Consider the following 16,609-nt stretch of genomic DNA (forward strand, 5'->3'; position numbering starts at 1 on the left):
AAGTATAGAGACTATGATAAGCTTCTTGTGGCCATGAGTTAGGCTGAATACAGATGTTTAAGTGTGCGCTGTTATTTATAAAGAAATATTTACAGTAAAGCTGTAGTACAGCTGCAGTATCTTGATTTCCCTACGTTATTGAAGAGCATCTCTTTCATTAAAGCAAAACTTAGCAGTATCCTTCTTTTCCATTTATCTGAATAGCAGCATAATAATACTGCCTTTCCCAGACAGCGAGAGAGATTCAAGAAGTTGCCAGCATTTGAGTAATTATCTAATTTCCAGTGCTGTAGAGATAAAGGCATTAAAGAGGCTAGATCTGAAGTTAGATCTGTTTTCCATATGGATTTTTTCCTGACTGTGTAAGCACTATCTGTTCATTTTAGCCCTCTCACAGAGTGCTTAAGAAACTGTGGAGAGATAATTCTAGAGAAGGCGGATATAAACCTGAAGTCATCCTTCTAAAAGGCCTGGAGCTGTAATTTTATATTTAGAATAATAATAAAAAAATAAATTACTTACTTTATTCTTTGCCTTGTGTTTGGGATAGGAAGCAATGTAATGTCTCTGGCAGCACTGTAAGGACTGTAATGAGTTGTCTCATTTCCTCCTTCCTTACACTAAAAAAGTAGTAAATGATCTTACTTCTATGGACTACAGAATAGGATCAATTCTGTCTCTGCTCTTTCTTTGTCAAACCCAGAAGCTGAAGCATACTAAAAGTGAAGGCAACTGAGGGGTATAAGTATGTGGTTTTCCCCTGCAATTCTCAGCATTGTGTAGCCAAATACTACAAGTCTAAAAGAAAAATTATATAGGAGAAAAATTTGCTGTGCAAGAGGTTTTAATGTGTTTCCCCTGGAGAACACAGTTTTTCACATTTCATTGTTGTTTAGAGAAATCTACCATTATTGAAAGTTATTCTTAGCAAGATAGTAAATTTTAAAATAAACCAAGGACCTAATTCCAAGGCTTTGTTCATGATTCCAGTACCTGTTGGTACTGGAAAAGTAATGCAAAGTGATGTAATGAAGAATTTCTAATTTTCTTTTTCTAACCCTCTTCCTTTCTAACTTTTTATTTTTCTTCTGAAACTCTCCAAAACATACTGCCTTTCACTCATGGCTTTGAGGTACCCTCCTGTCACAGGAACATTACCTCATGCAAGACATCTGAGTTATAGTCTGTGCAATTACATGTTTTAAAGCCTTGAAAAAATAAATATGAACAAACCTTCAGCATTTTTCAAAGGTTAATACTGTTGGGCAAATCTGGGTTTGCAGACCAGGATGCTCAGAAGGGTTGTTGGTTAACATTTATTCCAGTTTTCTTTGGCAGTTAGAGACGGCATGAGGAAGCACAATCAAACATTTAATTATGGAAAGAATCTATCTGGCGAGATGAGAGCATTCTAATCACTTACATGCCAAAGAGAATGCAGAAGGCATAAGAGTCAGCCAATCCTATTGCTTTGCAAACAGCAAGGGTCCATGTGACTTAGGTGGCTCTGGGGAAATCATTCATTATCAAGCTACACCAAGACTTTGCCATTTCAGAGTCTGTCCTTGGCAGAAATCAGAGGTTGAGATGTGTGTGTGCTGTTGTCTGTTGATTCTGCCGAGGTGAGTTCATTGTTTGTTTGCTCTGTGGAAAAGTTATTGACATAGAAGAATCATGAAACTTCTTAAACCATTTTTATAGAAGTTAAAAAAAAAGTGGGTGAAGGAGGGTTCAAATAAAGGACTGTTAAAGGAAATTTAGCCTCTCTGAAAGCAGAGAAAGGATGCTATAAAAGCTCAGAGTTGATAAATGAAGACATTGCATTATCTGGAGAGGACAATTGGGATAATTGACCGCTGAAGTTTGGGAGTAGGTGTGCTAATCTGCTTGTTGTGTATATTAGGATCTTAGAAAGTTCAGGGGAACACTTCTGACCTGCAGAATATTATCAACATCTTCCACTACTTTTCCCTAGGAATGTCTTCCTCTCCTCACATGAATGGAAGTGGTGTGAGGGTTCTGTTGGGGGAAGTAATACAAATGAGAACCTTTGAAAATCCGGAAAACTTGTGCCCCTGTCATAGCTGAGGGATGATGCCTGTCTGGCCGGGCAACACTTTCAGTTTATGGAGCAGTGGGGCCTTCAAGTAGAAAGGCAAGTTGTTCCAGCATATCACACTCCTTCAAAACAGAAATAGCAGAATAGTCAATTAAAGTTGATTTCATTATCAACTTTATCAAATTATACCTACTGCCAACATTAAAGCTACGGTTGAGTGGGTTTGACCAAATATCACATGTCTCTCTACAAGGCTAAGGTTCCTGGGGTTATCCTTCCAGTTCTAGTGCTTTTCCTTAAAGATGTTAAAATACATTTTCTCATGAATTGTTTTCTTTTTTCTGCTCTCCTATTGCAATTCCCACATGCTCTTAGGCATTGTGCAAAACTTTCCTATCCTATCCTATCCTATCCTATCCTATCCTATCCTATCCTATCCTATCCTATCCTATCCTATCCTATCCTATCCTATCCTATCCTATCCTATCCTATCCTATCCTATCCTATCCTATCCTGTCCTATTTCATTCTATTCTTTATTCTATTTTCTATTGTATTGTATTGTATTGTATTGTATTGTATTCTATTCTATTCTATTCTATTCTACTTTCATTCTTTAGGGGCTTTTGCATACCTACCACAGACATCCACCACCCCCATCCACCGCAGTGCCTTCCTCCTGACAGTGGTCATCAGAACAATATCCTCTTTATTCTCACTAAATTGGTTGGAAAAAAGTAACAAATTTACTTACACATCACCTATCTATCAGTTCCTTTATTGTAAGATTATCTGAGGACAGGTTTTCAGGGGCCTCCAGGATCTAATAGCCTCTCTCTGAATCTTTAAAGGGATGAGTAATTTCTGTATGATGTGCTACAATAATATTCAGAAACCTCCATCTATAGAAACTTCCAGATGGGAAGATTAGGTAGAATAGAGCGTATCTGAGGAAGCCTAGAAAATTGTATATGAAAACAGTGGAAAAGTAGAATATATTTACTGACTTTACAGGCAGCCTATGTAGGAAAATGTCCATAACTGACAGAGCCTTTTTCCCCTTCCTTTTTAAAACTGCTATTGCTCAATAGTCTGTAAAGGAATTTCTAGGAGTGGTGGTGGGATGGCATGGAAAGAACAGCAAGAAAGAGATGCATAAACATGCTTTTCTCATTCTCTTAATTGAATGTGTGTAGAACACAACTCTCCTCTGCATGCTTGCTATAGTTCTTACGGGTCTGAGAGCTCTTTCATTTTCTAGATAAATTGAAGACCTGTTCAACACAAAGACAATATGCAGTAAATGGAATAGACATGTAGGAAGGGGAGACAGGAAAGCAAGTTTCCTTCTGGCTTAAGGAATACTGCACGTCGCAGATAAATCTCCTAACAAGGAAATTTACTGATCAAAAATTCATTACCACAAAATTAGACTTTCCTTTTTGGGTTCACCAAAGCTCAAGATTTTGAAACTGTAGAATAAAGAGCTAAATGCAGGTCAGTAGAGTCTTATTTCCAACTCTCACCAGAGAGTGAGAGATCCCAGCAGTTCCTACACACTGGACAGTCTGTGTTCCTTGGACTGTCTGTGCTTGCTGAGCAGTGCAGGCATTGCTCAGAGCTGTTTGCATAGCCCAGGTTATGCCAGAAAGGGATGTGGTTCCAAGCTTCTCTCTCACACCATCCTGTACTTTGTGCCAAAGGACAAAGGTGTTTGTGTGAGCACTGGGATACATCTGCCACGTCTCCTGAACCCAGGGGGATGTCTGCTGTGTCTTCTGCCAGCAGCCCTCTCTGAACATGACAGCTGTGACAAATGCCACGTTTATTGCCACTGTCTGTTAGCAGACAAGTCTGGAGTTTAGAGACACATGAGTTTCAGAAGATATCCCAGGAACTAGGGAAAGTTTGGAAAAGTTACCAGGATGATGATGTTTTCATGGATTAGAGTAAAAAAGAGTATGCTTGGTGCAGGTACCTCTTCTAGTTAGTGCAAGAAGCACAGGTAGAGCAATACAGCCTGGTCCCTGTCTGTTCCTTAAAGCACAGAATACACCAGTTGTGCTGCAGCCCGAAGGGCTGTGAGGATGTTGTTGTTCCCCTTTGCCTGGAGAGGCAGGATGCCTGCATTGCTGTCAGCATTACTAGTCGTGTTCCTACTGCCAAGATCTCCTCTGAGGAAATCCCTACTATAGCTTTATGCCATAATCTGGGAAAGGAAGAAGCTGGTTGTGGCCATTTAATCAGGCAGGGATAGATTGCATTTAGGGGATGATCAGTCACTTGTTGCTGTAGATTTGCAGATCTCTGCAAAGGTAGGTCTCTGCTTAAAACTGAGAGATTTTTGGCCCTGTAATATCACATTCACTCTGAATTTGAGACAATCCCAAACATTGTAGCATGTCTTTGACTGTGACCTTTCCAACAAGAGAAATGACTCCTTATGCCACCTTGCAAATCCAGCTCCTAAAGTAATTACACATGAGGAGTGGTCTGTGCAGGAGTGTGTTTGAAAAGAAAATGAAATTAAACTTTCCATTCTAGAAGAGTACCAGTATATCAATATCCAAATCAAATAACATAAAGTTTCTTTTGTCTGCCAGCTAGGAACAAGAATGCATTATACCTCTAATATGATTTTTGCAGTGTCTCTAATATCATGAGGTTTAATTAAAATAAATATGACTGTATGCTTTTGAAGAGCTAATCAAGCTGAAACATTTTAGTCTAACTGGTGTAGCACATGAAAATAAATATATATTTTTCTAGGCTGCCTGGTTTTATGTATGACTTGTGCAGGATGGATGATGGGAAGGCAATAATTGGATGAAACACTTGGGCTGTTCCTGGGTGTGCTTAGTGAAAGTCAGTAATAGGAATATTATTTGAGTGTAGTCTGGATGACAGCACTATGGTTCTGCTAATTAATTAACTCAAGTTTATTGGTCTTATTGGTCTTATCGGCCTTTAATCAACTCTGCCCCATATGATTGTTTTTTTTTTTAAAGATATTTCTTTGTCCAGGCTATTCCAGTTCCAGTAGACTGGCACCACAAAACTAACTATTATAATGACAAACCCCCATTCACTTTTCTACCAGGACCTTTAGTACATTTGTTGTTGTTTTTTTGTTTGTTTTGCTTTGAAGTCCATTCTGTTCTTTTATTTTTACTCCCCCCAACCAACCTTTACCTCAGGAAATCTTTTCTTCTCCCTTAGTCTTGACTCACTGACCTCTGATTGCAAATTATGTACAACTGTTGCATTGAAAAGCAAAACTTCAGTAGCTTTAGCTAAGCAGCTTTGGCAGAGCAGAATAGACCTGTCCTGATTTGAAACTCTTGACAAACTCTTGACAAACCTAACACTTTCTGACCTGGACTTTTGTCTTACCACAGCTCGCGGTCTCAAAACAATTCTACAGAACTCCAAATTCTTAGAAGTACCTTCTGAAAAACTATGCTTTCTAAAAAGCATGTGCCTTCTGGCTTTTTTTATGTCTCTCTTTCTGAATGACTGGTTCTGGTACACCTGTTTTAAGCACACCTCGTTGGGAGAGTTCCAAAATACCATTTACTGAAGGACTATATTTCAAAAGCTCAGACTCCTACAGAACTGAATGCTGGAAAGGGATAAAACCAGCCCTGAGTAAGTTTTGCTGCAAGTTGTTGCTCTGAGGCTATGAAAGTAGAATTAGCAGGGGATTCTGATTAACAGCTAAGACACGACTTGAAAGTACCTAACTCTGGTGCCCAGTTGTTCATTAAAAACTCACACAGTCATTACAGGCTCCTCTGGAAGGTATTCGCTGTAGAACATATTGTTGCCTCCAATGTGGGTTTGTACAGTTAAGCAAGTCACACTGTTTTTCTCTCAGTGAAAGAGGGATTACTCAACAAATGGTGGACTTGAAGCAAAAATTTGCCTCACTATAAAGCAGGCACTTTTTTTTTTTTAATGATGTCCTAAATTCCATAAGCTCGATTGTAACCAAAACAAAATACATACACTGGAGGCACCTCAAAGTTGGGGAGGATAAATCCCACAGTTTTTGTGATGTTCATTGGTGATGATGTGATACATCACACAAATGAAGCTGTTGGCTGAATTTGATGTGGAGAAGCTTAGGGTTTTGGTTCTTGAGTTCCTCAGTTTTATCCCAGCTTTATGGACCAAATTGGCATTTCTCACATGTGTAAAGGGCTTGAAGGATTACACAGGTATCTTAGAAAAATGGTTACTTTTTTATGTTTCTGTATTTTAACTTAAGATCCCTCTGAACTTCTAATATCTACATTCAAGGTCTACTCCCAGGTAGTAACTTCTGGGAGCACCAGAGATGACACAAAAACTCCCTCTTAAGAACACTCCCTCTTCTGAAAGATGCCCATTGCAGATAAAAGATGAAATTTCCCAGGTGAACTCTCACAGTCCTCATGGTGCTGGGTAGCAGATCTCTCTAGGATACATTTAAAGCTTTAACTTTTATTAGAAATAATGTTAATAGGGTAAGTGCTGTCACAGGATCAGCTATTCTCATTTTGAAATTCAGCCTACCTACAGTTTAACATTAGTTTTCTTTAAATATCATGTTTGGGAACCTGGAACTCACAATAACAGTCTGCCCTGCTATCATTAATTATTGAGAATGCTATGTTTAATTACGAATACTACGTAGATAATCCTTAAGTGAAATCACAGGAGAAAAAGTAATCTCCCTGCAGAAATCACACCAGGAATCTGTCTGTGTTTTGTGCAGGTGATTCCAGCCTTTGCTCAGCCTGCGTTCATGAAAACAACGTTTACAGCAGAATATTTCAGATTTTGTACAGAAATGAAGAGATCATTCTTAATGAATCAATGAACTTCAGAGTGCACCTGCTTCTGGATGGCGAAAGGGTGAGTTGTTTTGGGATGCATGTGAAAACCAGGAGGGCTGGGATTCCTCTAATCTAACTTTAGGTCGGCATTGCAAAGGTAACTCCATTTAAGAAGCTGTCATGAGGTCCATGTGCTGCCAGAGGTCTCAGCAGTGTAGCTGGTGGAGGTAAAGGCACAATTTATCTGCCCGGTATACCATCAGCTGCCCTAGGAGGAGATTGACTGTCCTGTACCCATCAATACCTGTGTTGACGAGGATGTCTGTTGTGATTTGGTTTTTTGTAAATCATTATCATCATCATGGCTGGGCTTCACAAACAAAGATTTGGGAAGGGCTCTACCCACCTTTGTTGCAAGCACGTTGGTGGCTAAAAAGGCCAATACAAGACAGGCATGTCCGGTTGCAAAAGGCACAGCAGAAAGACTCCTTAGGTGGTGTATTCTGCAAGGCACGATTCTTTCTGTGTTGTCTTTTCTCCTCAAGGGTGATCCTGTGTGCTTTCTCAAAAGCATCAGCAGCGTTATAGATGGTGTGTCTCCAGGCCTCCCGATTGGAGGCCAGAGTAGACCAATTATGTTGATCAATATGGCCAAGACTGAGATGTTGTTTCAGGGAGTCCTTGTATCTTTTCTTCGGGGCTCCTCTCTTGCGGCAGCCAGTGGCAAGTTCACCATAAAGCAAGATCTTAGGGAGGGAGTGGTCCTTCATCCTGGAGACGTGCCCTGCCCAACGCAGCTGTGTTCTCATTAACATGGCCTCAATACTTGTGACTGCTGGTTGTTCTTGAACAGATGGATGGTCACATAATCTGACCAGTGGATGTTTAGGATTGAACAGAGGCAGCGTTGATGGAAGCGTTATAGGAGACTCAGGTGGTGGCAGTAGAATTTTTTGTAAATGCTGACATTATAAACCTTCTGCATTGAGCCTGTTATAAAGAGTAGGCTACACTTTGGCTTTTCAGTGCAATAAGATGTTGACGTACTCTGGTAAATTAGTATATCAGAAACTCAAGTGTCTCAACCATAATTTTATTAATTTTTGCACTAGATCACTCACTTTACATAGCTGTGTAGATCAACCCCACCTGAGAAAACTGGGAATTTGCTGCATCTTGCCAGGATGCAGCATTCTTCTTCCATTATCACTATCTTCTCCTCCTCTCTCTTGTCACTGGTTTTTGCTACAGCTGCCCAGTCCATTTCCACCACTCAGAGGTCTCCTGACCTTTCTCCTTAGTGCTCCTGATTGCAGGAGTGTGTGGAAGTGCTGCCGAGCTTACCCTTCCTTATATTCCATGTACGACCTCTTTGCTTTCTGTTGCACCTCAGCTAGATTAGGTCCACACTGAGATCCTTCTCCCAATTTTCCATTTACTCTGTCAGCCAACAGTGGCACCCACACAAGGGATGTACAGCATCTGAGCCACCCAACTTGTAGAGCACCTATGGCTTACTCTTACTGATATGAAAATGTCTTCCAGTGGCTCCTTGTCAGGAGCTACAAGAGAGGAGCAATCTTTGTTCATGGAGAATACTGTTTAACTGGAGTCTTAAATACCAAGGGGAGAAAGCGTCATAGTAGAATGGCACTCAGGTCTGCCTTAAAGTGTCATAGCTGTGCTTTGCCAGCCCAAGGACTGGCAGAAAGTGCATGATATTTATAAGTGCCCTAAGTGATGATGATGAGAGACACATCAGTATCTTTGCAAAGTCAGCATATCACCAAAAATAGGTGCTATAAGTTACACAGCCAGTGTGAATTATGTGCTGTGTATTGGGTGTGGGGCCAGAGACACTCACCTGTCTTTCCTTGTATAACTTTCTATTTGATCATGAAGAGATTTAATATTTCTCTTTTGTCCTATTTCAACCCATATATATGTGTTATATACAGATCAAAATTAAAACAGCTTGAGAACCTAATTTAAGCTTAACATGCTTCCTTTTCTCTCCCACTTTCTTTTTGTGGTTTTAGTTTGATTTTTTTTTTAAGATAGTGTCTTCAATTTATTCCTCCCTAGAATTGTTGGTTTGTGCTTGTATGAAAAATTACTAAATGCAAGTTTATCAATATTTGTTAGGAAAATGTCCCAACATGCTTAGTCAAACATTAATTTTATCCTGCGTGTGTGGAACATCTCTGATTAAACATCTCTCCCTTCAAATTATAGCACTTTCCATTGTGTTGAGCACGAATGATTTCTGATGATTTTTGCATTATTATTCAGGAAAGTTGTGCACCTCACAAAATGCAAAAGAAATAAAAATCCGCAAGACTCCTCACAGCTAAAACTCATTCTGACTCTTGATGTGCTCCATGCAGACACTTGACTTTCCATAGGAGACCCCTTGGCAAGAGGCCCAATTCTATACTTACAGAATGATTTTGCACAAACTCCATTTTTCTGTATTATGAAGTTGCTTTGGGTTTTCACAGATGTAGAATAAGAGGATAAACAGGTCTGTTGTCCCAGATGAGTTGCTGAAGACACTCTAAAGGATCAAATACAAAACATAGAGGTCTGTAAAAATTTTTGTGTATTGAGTAGAGTAGCACAATTTACCTCTGTTTAATGCTCCCAGGCCTCTTTTTTCAGCTTTGATGTCTTGTCCTGCACAACTCTACAAATCTGATATAAATGTGGGAGAGACAGAAGTGTGCCACTCCACTGGGCACCATGCTCAGAAGAAGACAAATATATCCACAACTATTCAGAGACAGCTTTACACCTTTGTCACATAATCTCCTGTGTTAGCTGAAATCCTTGCAATCTGGTGTTGGCAAGACACCCAGAGATTTTTAAAGTGTTTTAAATATTATCTCTGTTCATAATTCTTAATTTATTTAAAACACAAAAGATGTGAATCCTTTTTTGTGCCAGTTGTGTGCTATGGTGAGTTTTCTTGGTTGAGGGTGAAAGTTCTGTTCAATGTTTTAGTGTGAATGGAAGTTATGACAAGTAGACAAAAGAGTTAGTCTGGGTAATGGAAGTATTGAGTTCATATGGTCATAATAAGGGAGCAATGTGCTTTCTTCTCTTGATGCTTGGGTAGTTTTGCTGATGAGATAGTTTGCTGTGATAGGCTAAGACAAAACACTCCTAAATGACAAAACCCAATGTGGATTAGATTATTTGCTACTGTTTTTTTTTCATTCTTCCCCCCCCCTCCTCTAGCATAACCCTAGATAAGCTTAAATATATAAATACATCTTTTTTTAGTGTGGCACTGAATGGAAGAAACCTCAATTATCTGCCAAGAAGCGGCACTGACCACGCCTTTCACCTTATAAATGGTGCCTTAAAACTCTCTGGTTTTTTAGATGCCTTTTGCTATATTATCCCAGCATAAAGCAGCTTTTTGAATTCACAGGAAACAATATTGCTGAGGCAGCCTTTATTGTTGCAAAGAAGTCTAATTTATTTTCATAAGCTCTTGCTTTCATTCTTGTTAGAGAAGAAGCTTTGCCTCTTTCATCAAGCAATGAAACAGGTACCTTGTTGGGCTCCTCGCTTGCTGGCCCTGTTCAGGGACAATTTAGTAGCAGGGGGAGGACAGGATAGCGGGAGGCAATCCAGGATATCACAGTGTATTAGATTTGTACTTTCCAGGGAAATTTAAGTGAGCTGGGACATCTGGATCATTCAGTCTGACACTCTGGCTAAAAGTTTAAATATCAGGGAGGCACATCACAAGAATGCAGGAAGCTTCAGTAATAAGTATTATCACAGAGCTTAAAAGCTAAGCCCAAGATGCAAATGTAAACCTGAAAAATTAGAAAGCAAAACTGAAATGATGCACTTGATTCCAGGCCAGTTCAACAGAAATTGGAGTACTTTGCTTTGTGTACACTTTTTATTGTATAAAATAGTTTTACTTTTCATGTATGAAAGTATGAAAATACTTTCTATTTTGCAGATTCTGAACAGTGTTTATTAAAACACATTTCTCTGTAAGTACAGTCCTTTGGCAAGAGAGGCAGAAGTCAGCAAACAGTCTGAACTTTCTGGCAGCATCTTCTGGAAAATTATGTGTGCTCAGATGAATATAGAGTGTTTTTGCACAAGCTATGAGGCCCAAGGTGGAAATTTGGGTGTATGGAACATTACAGAACAGAAAAATATTCGTTGTTTAGTATGAATGTAGTCCTACAAACACAGATCATAGAAGCACAGAATGGTTTGGGTTGGAAAGGATTTGAAAGACCATCCATTTACAACACCCTGCCACAAGCAGGGACAGCTTCCACTAGACCAGGTTGCTCAGGGCCCCATACAACCTGGCCTTGAACACTTCCAGGGATGGATCTTTATTTTCTCTTTCAAAAGTTGTGATTTTCATCATTAACACAACTAAATGTCAAGAAACTGTATAAAAAAACACTGAAGACCCTTCACAGAGTATCTGGGAGGACATTGCTTAGCCTAACCAGTCAAATGCTTATTATATTCCAGATAAGTTTTTGAAGCTAATTTCTTAAGGAGTTTGGTGTGAAAATTCGAAACTTTTTTCAGGAGAAAAAACAAAATAGATAGTCTATCAAACTTTTGGAAAATTGTACAGTCTGTAAAGGATAACTACGGACAAAACCATAATAGTCCCATTAATGCTAAAATAAGAAATGAATATTTCATTTAAGGACAATATTATTTCATACAGGAGACCAAGGAATTATAGAAATTTCAGTTCCCCTTCTGTATGAGCTATGGAAAGGCCATTTTGTTGTTTTCCTGTGTAAAGAAGCTTATGCACCTATGTCTCTAGTAAGTGAAAAAAAAAAAACAAACCAGCCGAAAGTCCAGCAAATATCAACGCTGTATAGTAACATGTCACATGATTACTCTAATTCTGTTGTATCTCAACCTGTGCATAAGTCTTTTAATGATATTTTCTTGTAAAGAGACCAGTTTTTGAGCAGCTGTCCAATTTTCATTTAATATTTACATCCCCAGTATAAAAAGGAAAACATTTCTGTAGTGAAAGCTGTGATTGATTTTTTATGGGGTTTTGCAGTATTCTGAGCAGTTTGATTCCAATACAGTTTTGGGATTAAAAATACCCTATGTATGCAGCTCACTGCATGACCCCATGCAGTGATGAGTATCTCTCAGTCTCTCAGACATCTGTTCGTTGCCTCAAGGTGTTTTGAGTGAGTGTCACCAGCTATTGAACTTGTTTTGAACACAGTCTTAGATCTCAGTGACAGTTGCAGGTGCTCAGTAGTATTAGGCACAGACCCAAAATTTCATCCCCTTTGCTGGAGGAGGAGGTTTGCTTTGTCTGAAGCACTACACTGAATTCCTAGTTTAAATTCAGACTGTAGCTTCAGTAATGATTATTTTCTTGGCAACTGCCAGCAACTGCGATTTTTAGTGACAACAAGTCATTAAAAAGGAAAAAAGTCTTTTTTTTTAATTATTTTTTTAGTTGTTTTTTTTTTCCTACGAAAGGCACATTTCCAGGTGTTTTGAGACAATTACAAAAGAGAAAGCAGATTTTCAGTAAATAGAAGTGGGAACCGTCTCCTCACATCTCCATGCCTGTGGCCATGCTGGAAGAAATACCACATTACTGCAGAAGGGATTATGTTTTACATCTTTGATAATTTTGTCAAAGCACAATCAATCCCTAACTCTCAATCTCTCAATTCAGGTAATGGCACATTGTAGATGCAGTTTCAGCTTTGGAAAGCCCAGCTAAACAGAGTTCATGTTATGTATTTTACGGATCCTTCCTGTCAGGACAGGCTAGATGCCTCTGATGATGCCTTCAGTATATTTTTGGTGTGATGATCAGCTTTGAAGAGTACAATTAATTTTGCCTAATTTAAGCCATATAACATGCAAGTGTATCTAGACCAAGATATTTCTCTAGGCTTTGTCTATTGTTAGTAGGAAGAGACAGGCACAAACAGAAATCAGCTGTCCTTCTCCAACATGTACCTAAGGATGGAGCAGCTCACTGTGTGCATCTGCTCATTGCTTTCCAGTAACAGAAGACAGAACCCAAACGTCTCACCTCACATTTTTTTGGCAAAAACGGGGTAAAAATAAGTTGTGTTTATAATACCATATCTCCAGTCAATAACTTCACTTTTCCACCTGCATTCCTCTGCATCTCCTACTATATTCTGGCATACAATAAAGGATGCTTACATTCCCAGAGGAAGAATACTTTTGTTATAAAATGTGCAGTTTTTTGGTTCATATTTCCATTTCAGTTGATGGAAATGATTTTTTTTTTTTTATTCTACTAACTCTACTTTTGTTGGGGGAAAAAAGACAATTCAAAAGAGTGAAGGAGAAAGTGCTGGTCAGCTTAATCCTTTTTCCATTCTAATTTATTTATTTCCATTGATTAGAGTTGTTTTAACTGTGCCAAGCTGGAATGTATTATCCAGTGTAGCTCTTTACAGATGAAGGTAATGAACTGTCAACTCCAGTACTGTTTCCAAAAATCCAATTAAACTATTTTATTGACAATAAAAGAAGGGTAATTTTACTGGTGGGACCTATTGAATGAGTTAGATGAATGTACCAGTGAGTAACACATGGTATCTTCAGTGGTTTTTGGTAAGCAGAATCCTACCATGTATAGCCATGCTCAGGACCCTGCAACAAAGGGAAGAGTTAAACTTCTGTTAATTGAAGCTTTAAAAACAACAAAAGCCTTTGAATTTTGGAAAGAAAAAATTTCTAGATGAAGATTGTAGTGGTTTGGACTTTGATTTTCCCCAGAGGCTGAAAAGTGGTAGACCCCAAGGGGTGGAAACCCTTGGAAGTTTTGAAATTCTGTCCAATGGGCGCTCCTGCAGAAATGTCAACATCTAACAACCAGACCGGAAGAGATGAGTGGTAGTTTTGGTTGTTGGAGGAGAGGTGGCCATGTTGTGAGCCACGAGGTAGGGGCTCTGTGCCCCTTGGGGCCTCTGGCCCCCTCCCAGCCCCTGGCTGGGGGGCTGCAGGGACCTGGAACAGCATAAAGCTGGGCTAGGTGCCTGTAGTTATGCCGGGAGATGTTTTTCTCCATGGGCACAGACAGCAGCCGGCAAGCACCAGAGAAACGGTGGCAGAGAGCCAGGACTGATAAGGACCTGAACTGAAGTAGCAGCAGAAGCAACATGCAGCACCGCAGAGGAGACTCCTGGAAGACAGAGCCGGGAGAAGGAGAGCCAGCAGCTGAGAGACAGAGTTTGGGGTAAGACTGATACCAGATTCCCCAAAACTCCCTTGGAGACCCTCTTGGAGAAGAGGGACATGGACTTCTATTTTAGAGGAGCCTTGGAGTACAGCAGCACCGGAGAGAGAGAGGAGCTGAGAAGCTCAGAGCATCCCGGGTGCTGGACCGGGACGACCAGATGGAATGCGGGGGGAGTTGACCTTGGCTTCCCCCCCTTGCACTGCTGCCGCGGTGGCAGCCTGAGAGGCAGGGCACAGAGGCCCTGCAAGAGATACCAGACCTTCACGAAGACCCCCCCGTGCCTTCATGATATGACGTGGTGATACGACCTTGTCTGGGGTTACGAAGTCCACGGAAGACCCCTCGGTTGAGGCGATGGGGCCGGGGGAGTTTGATACCTCCCTCGTTGAGTGCTGGCAGAAAGCCAGCTATCAGCTGCTGCATGTGGAGAAGACAGACAGACTGCTGCCTCAGAAGATGCTGCTGCTTAAAGACTGGAAGGGATCTGTCCTTCTTTCCCTCCTGGACTTTTATTTGGAGGGGAGAAGAGATCTGATCCACTGTAAATACATATGTCATGGTAAAGATAGTTTGTGATCGTGTGTATAATGTGATGTTATATTTATTTGTACAGTCATTGTAATATATTCCCTTTCCCCCACTTTGAGTCTGGTGTGTTTTGTCTGGAAAAAACCCATCTCACATTAGGTTGGGATGTGGGAGGGGGAATGGAGCTAGGGATTGGATTTTGGGGCTATCTCAAACCATGACAAAGATCGATGGCAAACTTCCTCCATGACGTTGTGAAGGGCAAGAAAGGGTTACCAGGAGGCAGGAAAGCCTCAGTTTGTTAAGAAAAAAAGTAAAAGGTTAATGATAGGAGATCAGAAATTGCCAGAATTATTTGAGCTATTTCTGATATCTTTAAGCTGTAAACTTTGTCCCTTGAAGTAGTTACAGGTAGGCAAACAGAAGGATTCGTGGCTATTTCTCATCCAAGAAAAACCAGTCCTTGCTGTCATTCACCTGACAAGACAACTCAAAGGAAGATTCACTCAATGAGGGAGAGCAGCCTCAGAAATGCTCCTCTGACTCTTGGTGTGCAAAGAGCAAGGATCCAACAAATGCAGAGCTTTGTGCACTCTGGTTACTCTTATCTGGAGTGATTTTCTTGACATGACAGGGCACCCAGGAGCAGATAACACCTCTAACTGCTCTGGTTCCCTCTGACTCCTTCAGCAATTACCTCGACTCACTGTCACATTTGCTTCTTTCTGCCTCTGTGATGGGTTGCTGCATATTTTTGCTCTTATCAGACAAACCCACCCACCTTTGCCTTCTATGTTGAAGGTGCCAATTTATAAAGGTAACCTTGTCTTTCTCTTTTTGTAGGTGGAAGATGCTTTGAATGAGGCAGATTTTCAGCTCAAGCTGGACCTACACTTTACTGATAGTGAACAACAGTAAGTGCTGTTTTGAAGCTCAGTTGGTAATGTGGGGCTCTGTTCAATTGGGAAATTACTTTGATAAAATGGGAGTTCTTTGTAAAAAGGGATACCTTTGATAAGTCTTCCCTTTGCCTCAGTGTTGAAGTTTTTCTGTTTCTTCTCTCTGCTTTGAAAAGTGTCTCTCATGCTCCCCTTTAAAGGAACAACATTTTTCCTCCTTTAAATGTAAGTTTTCTCAAAGGTTGTAAGTGTTGCTCTATCTCTGCTGCTGTTAAATTGACCTGCAGGTGGGCAGGGGCTGTGGTTCAGGAATGCACTTATCTCAGGAGGCAATGAAGTATTTCCTGGCTGAAGACAGAAGTATAAACATGCTAAACTCTTTTCTCCTATTAAGAACCAAAGCTGCCTCAATATTTTCAAGAGGAAGGAGTCTTCCCATTGAATTTGATTTTATCTAACTGCATTTGATCCCATAATCTTAGGTGAAGTGGGAGTAACATCCCTTCCTGAGACATAGCAGGAAGTGTGACCCCATATATTATTCAGCCTCACTGAATCAGGGAAAAGTCTGCCAATGACTTGAGCAGGGTTTGCAGGGGCTGGTAGTGTAGGGAAATCATCTGAGGTGTGTTTCATGCTGAGACTGTCCCAATGGGATTTTATTCATATCCACATAGAACTTAAACAAATTTCAAGAACAAGTTTCTGTTATCTTCAAGATACAAAAAGTGAAATTTTTTTCTCTCATGCAGGTGAGACTGGACCTTCAGTACTGGTGGGTCTTGAAGAGAGAAAAAACCAAACATTAAATGATAACCAGGAATAAAAATAACTGAAAGTTATGAAATTGTGCTCCAACACATGCATTTAATTTCTGTTATAATATTAAAGATTATTCTGATTTACTATAAACAAAAGTAGTGATTTTTAGAAAAAAAATATTCTGCAAATCTTCTGGAAGCTTGGGACTAACCATATACCATACACAACCATCTCATCCTAGGTTTTCATAGTTCTGGGAAACAATTGGCTTCAGAAGG

General features: G+C 40.1%; 1 protein-coding gene across 2 annotated transcripts in view; it reads left to right on the top strand.

The window, feature by feature from the left end:
• Nucleotides 1–16,609, top strand: part of FAM135B (family with sequence similarity 135 member B) — a 207,211-nt gene that overhangs the window by 111,184 nt on the left and 79,418 nt on the right. For both annotated transcript variants that reach the window (XM_064644211.1, XM_064644221.1), the window contains exons 4-5: nt 6,818–6,957; nt 15,514–15,584. In XM_064644211.1, the coding sequence (XP_064500281.1) occupies nt 6,818–6,957; nt 15,514–15,584 (211 nt within the window). The remainder of the gene's footprint in view (nt 1–6,817; nt 6,958–15,513; nt 15,585–16,609) is intronic.

Source organism: Pseudopipra pipra, chromosome 1, assembly GCF_036250125.1.
Source record: "Pseudopipra pipra isolate bDixPip1 chromosome 1, bDixPip1.hap1, whole genome shotgun sequence".
Classification (NCBI taxonomy): domain Eukaryota; kingdom Metazoa; phylum Chordata; class Aves; order Passeriformes; family Pipridae; genus Pseudopipra; species Pseudopipra pipra.